This window comes from Sinocyclocheilus grahami, unplaced genomic scaffold (genome assembly GCF_001515645.1).
Source record: "Sinocyclocheilus grahami isolate Dianchi unplaced genomic scaffold, SAMN03320097.WGS_v1.1 scaffold36.1, whole genome shotgun sequence".
NCBI lineage: Eukaryota > Metazoa > Chordata > Actinopteri > Cypriniformes > Cyprinidae > Sinocyclocheilus > Sinocyclocheilus grahami.
The window spans coordinates 89471-95470 of record NW_015505215.1 but is presented as its reverse complement, the minus strand read 5'-3'; the positions used below and the strand labels follow the sequence as shown (position 1 = coordinate 95470).

At 36.6% G+C, this 6000-nt stretch overlaps 1 protein-coding gene across 2 annotated transcripts in view; it reads right to left on the bottom strand.

The window, feature by feature from the left end:
* Nucleotides 1-6000, bottom strand: part of LOC107581528 (DEP domain-containing mTOR-interacting protein-like) — a 31060-nt gene that overhangs the window by 6977 nt on the left and 18083 nt on the right. For both annotated transcript variants that reach the window (XM_016267104.1, XM_016267103.1), the window contains one exon: nt 4254-4391. In XM_016267104.1, the coding sequence (XP_016122590.1) occupies nt 4254-4391 (138 nt within the window). The remainder of the gene's footprint in view (nt 1-4253; nt 4392-6000) is intronic.

Below are 6000 nucleotides of genomic sequence, written 5' to 3'. Positions count from 1 at the left end.
GGTTAAAGTATCAGATTTGATGTTAATATTTATTCATTATACTGTTGAACTTGACAGTATTTTCTCTCTTGTTATTTCATAGGGAGCTTCAAAGAAGACAGAGAAAGCCAGAGTCTCAGGTCAGCTGTGACCTGAAGAAGAAGAAGAAGTGAAAATGCATGTGCCCAGTGTTTATCAGTATCCTTATGTTCATTGGGTAATCCATGGTGAGGAAGTGGAGATTGTTGCAGATTACAAATACCTGGGAGTCCATATAGACAACAAACTGGACTGGACATCAAATTCAACAGCACTCTTCAAGAAAGGTCAAAGCAGCCTGTATTTTCTGAGGAGGCTCAAGTCTTTTAACGTCTGCAACACTATGCTGCAGATGTTCTATGAGTCTATGGTGTCTAGTGTCATTTTCTATGTAGTGGTCTGTTGGGGAAGTAGTATGAAGGTGGCAGACAGAAATAAACTGGACAAACTAATTAGGAGGGCTGGCTCTGTACTTGGCATGGAGCTGGACCCTGTTCATGTTGTGGCTGAGAGAAGGATGTTGTCAAAACTTTACTCAATCCCGGACAATCCTTCTCACCCACTACACAGTGTGCTGGTCGACCAGAGGAGCACATTCAGCCAGAGACTGATTACTGCCAAGTGTTCCACTGAGCGCTTCAGAAGAACCTTTATCCCTGTGGCCATCAGGCTGTACAACTCCTCTCTATAAGTGCTGGAACATTTTTGAGTAATGCATGTGTAATACATGTTCATTTCATATGCAATAAGGGACTTTTCTTGTGCAATGCAAATTATTATTATTATTACTGCCTATTTATTAATACTAAAATTAGTGTGCAATGCATACTATATAACTACTGTACTTAATTACCATTACCATACTGGACTTATTATATTCCACATTTGTTATTCCATTTCACTTTAATTAATTTCATATTTGAGCTAAACTACCATTTTCACTGGTCTAGTTTTATATTATTATTTGTATGTTTTACTTATTCATTTTTAATTTTATTGATATATAGGTATATATTTATTCATTTTATTATCTTTTTTCTTTCTTTCTTTCTTTCATTTCTTTCTTTCTTTCTTGAGAGCAATTGTAACATGGAAAGCAATTTCCCTCTGGGATTAATAAAGTTTTTTGAATCTTGAATTAATTTAGGCTAAAACAAAACTGAAACCAACGTTGGGTCTCTCATTCCACACAAAATCAAATGTTTCCGTATTCGCGATGTATTTGAATGCCAAATATTATTTATTATGACTTCACTCGCGTTCCAATATCCACGTAAAACAAAATGTTTTACTACATGGTTTTTATTTTTTTTCCCATATGTTTGACTGACTGTATTTTATTATGATAATGAACAGGCTGCATTGTCAAGGTAGCAATGTTTAACTGTGTGCGGCGCCGGCGCAATCACTTAAAGTCCCCATGAAATCAAAATTTAAGTTTTTTGGGTGTTAGTATCAATATGTTAGTCTTAAGGTTATCTATAAGGCAGTGTGCTCCAAAACAATGACAAAATTCGCATTTAAAAGATAAGCATTCAAAGCTTTCAGTTCGTCACTTCCGCCAAAATGGCTCAATGATTTTTTTTTGACATCACATCTTACTTCAGCTTCTCTTCAAACTTTCTGTCCAATCAAAAGCGCCCACCCCTACACTATAAAATAGACGCTGAAGCCGTGGCTGAAATCGGTCACTTGTCCACAGAATTTGTATTTTCTGTACAGTGAATGGCACGTAGTGCACTATATAGGAGACAGGGAACGATTCAAACAGTGTAAATATGCTTTCCATTGAGGAAAAAAAGAAGTCTGGTTTTGCGCTGTCTCTCTCTGGACAGAGCAGTCGGCGCAGACCACAAAATGTATCGGAGCTATTTGAATTCTACACAGAATGCTATATTTTATAGCAATATGGATGAGACTGTGGCTGGCATACCCTGTCAAATGCGGCTTTACGGAGCTCAACGGCTCTAGCCCAAGCTGTGATATAAACGAACGCTATTGGCCATTTTAAAAAGGGGCGGGGCTGCTTGATATGTCCCGCCCCGTCTTCCTGTTTCAGTTAAAATGACGTCAACACAGTAACGTTGCGTGCTTCTAAGCATTTCAGGAGACCTTTAAATTGTGTCCTAACTAACAGTGGAAGAAACTACTCCTTTTAGTCCTAAAGATAATCGGAATTGTAAAAGGTTTGCCTTTATTTGTGTACATTCACAATAAAAACAAATCTTTGTGCTTTTGTAAAACAAGCCTAAAGAAAAATAGGATGCCGCTTTCTGCCGTCTGTTTCCTTTCGCGCAGCACAAAAATGAACAGAAACTCTGCATATAGGCTACTTGTTGCAGTTTTTCTTTCATTTTCTTAATTTATTATTTAAGTAAAAACATGTTTTTCGTATAGGCCTATTTATTCGTTAATTATAGCCTAGCTTTATTATGTTTTTCTCCGCTCGCAGAAGTGCTGCAGGTGCGTGATGTGATATGATGACTATGTGAATCTTCCTGTTCTGTTGTTTGCTGGCAGGAGTAAATGTAAAATTAATCCCCGGGAAACAAATGTTAGTATTTTTTAACGGGTCACAGACACTTATCCTTTCTATTTTAATTCAATTCTAAGAAAACTGAGTGACCACATTGCTACATTAAAATGCCTCATCTGCAGCCATTCTAGATGCGCATTAAAACTGAATTAGAAGCGCGTTAACTGCATGACTTCATTGGCGCCGGCACAACTACAGGTTAAAGAGATTAAAATACGGGTACGCAAGTTAACAGGTTAAAGTATCTGTTTTGATGTTAATATTTATCCATCATACTGTTGACCTTGACAGTATTTTCTATCTTGTTATTTCATAGGGAGCTTCAAAGAAGACAGAGAAAGCCAGAGTCTCAGGTCAGCTGTGACCTGAAGAAGAAGAAGAAGTGAAAATGCATGTGCCCAGTGTTTATCAGTATCCTTATGTTCATTGGGTAAAAAGTACGGGTCACAGACACTTATCCTTTCTAATTTAATTCAATTCTAATTGGTCGGTTAACAATCGGTTAACGAGCGCCGGTTGTCGGTTAGGAAAAATAACTGTAATGAACATCCCTAGCGCTAACAACGCGTTTCTGTGTGGTGTGTGTCTGTACTGTATGTGTGTGCGTTTGTATGGGAGAGAGAGCGGTAAAACGACAGCAGTGCTTTCTGTACATTGCTTGGTCAGTGTCATTGTGGGTTTTGGTTCTTTTGCTGTTGTAGGCTGCAAGGACTGTTGAAACTGAATTCATTTGGTAAAGTGATATGGACATGTAAGGCCTACCTGGAACTACTTTAGCCGTCCATTTCCCAGAAAATAATTGCACACCTTAGAACGTTCGTCAACCAATCAGATTCAAGCGTTCAACAGCCCTGTAGTTTAACAAAGAATAATGATTGGATTTCGCCTACAAAATTTCGGAAAGCAACGGTGAATGTAACCACACTATTACAATACCAAGGAAATTCGCAACTATTGATCTACCGTGTGAACTATTCCTTTGAATATAATCTTGTTAACTCATTCTTCTGATACAAGTTAACAAGGAGAATCTCTGTTAGAGGGGTGAAAAAGTTAATGGGAACTACACGGCCGACGCCTCTCAGAATTACTGTCAACAAACACAATTACAGTGGAGGAAGGCCAAACGGAACAGATGGAGAACTAGCTGATGTGGCTTTATGGCCTGAAAGCACACAAACACACAACTTTCTGACCCACCCACGGAGCTCTTTAGAAACACAGTAGACGTCTACAGTATCTGCTGCAGATATACGACACACTCTACACAGAGTGTTCTGTTAAAGGAACAGTAACACACCACAAACAAATCCTTGAGAAAGCTAAAGCAATCCTTAGCAATTCATAATTTCGGAAACCTATGAGCCCACAAAGAGCAGCATGTTGTTACGGAATCTCAGTAAGCCGTCTGCGGCTTGACAAATGCACAGTGCTATAAAAAGTAGGGCCATTTGATTTAACCATAAAAAGAGAGCAGAGATGGTGTAAAAACAAGTGCTAAAGCTAACGCTAGTTGGCATGCTAATGTAAACGTGAAGGTTAGGAAGCATCAAGACAGCAAGAAATCAAAACTGACCTGATTTGCCTCCTTAAAGATGATGTGCGTAATTTTTTGTGTTGAAATACCCAAATTAGTTGACATATATGAAGTGTTTGAGCACAGAAGGGGGCATGCTTAGCAATTCATTATTATTCTTACCAGACTTTGGGTTGCAGAGCACAGGGGGGCTGCTGCTGAGTGTGGGGCTGCTACTATAGTAACCGCTGCTGCCACAACTACTGCTCATACTGCTCCTCCGTACAGCCGACACCAACTTTATCTCTTTAGTGGGGCTCACTGAGGGGAAGGAGATTGAGAAAGACAGAAATAAGGTTAGATAGACTTGATAAGAGCAAGTAAGAGAGAGAATAAAGATAAAATACACACGCAACACTTCTCCCAGCTCAAAATATCATTCCAATAGTGCAGTGTAGATAATGTTATGGAATGTAAACATCCATTTTGTGTGCATTTACTAACTGAAATAACAGTTCAGACGAAGGCCAAACATCTGTTAGTGTTCTTCTTTTAACATAAATGTATTGTATGGCAAAAAGCATCAAATAAAGAACACACATACAGGTTTATAGCTAGCTATCAAAATAGACATACGTTAGACTTCTAGCTTTATATAGGGCTAATTATAGATAAACGTTAACACTACCACTCTTCACATTTGTATAACTAAAAAAAAAAATTGTACTTGATTAACTTTGAGTGCGATGTCAAACTAGAATGTGAAGAAAGAAATTAATATGTTAATACAAATAAATAAAATGTATAGAAATTATCAAAATAGTTCATGTTCATTTATTCTTAGAAATATAAGTCTTTTTAAACATCAGTTAAATAAATGGCTAATCATAGGCCAATTGAAAATTATTTATTTACAATTTTATTATAAGGTTATACATTTTTATTTTAGTATATAACTAAATAAATCTATAAATATAAATAAGAAAATAAATTAATAAATAATTCCAATAATTTATTTTGAGTAATATCATTGTGAAATTATAAATAATAACAAATAATTAATAAACAAATTATACAGTCATCGGGGGAAAAAAACACTGATTATATTGCCATCAAAACATGCAGTAAAAAAGAAAAAGTGTTGTGTACTAATCTACCTGATTGGCAGTTATAAACCTTGAATTTATGCACTTGTGTATGTTTAAACAAAGGCACACCATACATATAGTACACACACCACAGGCACATGGAAAATTTGAGTTCATATTTTATTCCGCTCTGAGAAGAGGAACCAGAGAGGCCCAGTCCCAAGACACACTGAACTAACTTCCTCTACTGACTCATGATACTGAATCTACAGGCCAATACTGAAAAACACTTGATCTGAAACTGAATCTGAGTTTACATTTATTGTAGTTCATTATTCAACATGATTCAGGGCTATATTCTAGCTTTGTCTAGTATAATACTATGTGTTAAAACACTAGCATTCATCTACATTTTGTAAATCTAAACAAAAGAGAAAAAAAAGCAGTTTGAAAAACTGAGGTTACATATATAATAGTGACTGATATTGACAAATTAACTAAAATGTAATATTAAAAATGGAAAACTGGGCAAAAGGGACATGTTACGCTTGCTTGTCTTTGCATGTTCACCTTTCACATACTTATCACAAAAAACAGATGATAAATCAGATCGGGCGCATTAAAGGGTTAGTTCACCCAAAAATGAAAATTAGCCCACAAATTACTCACCCTCAAGTCATCCTAGGTGTATATGAGTTTCTTCTTTCAGATGAATCCAGTCGGAGTTTTATTAAAAATTGTCTTTGATCTTTCAAGTTGTTTAATGCCACTCAGTGGGTGTTGCATGCATCAGTCCAAAAGAAGTTAAATAAAAAGCGCCCATCTATAAAAAAGGGTCTCAC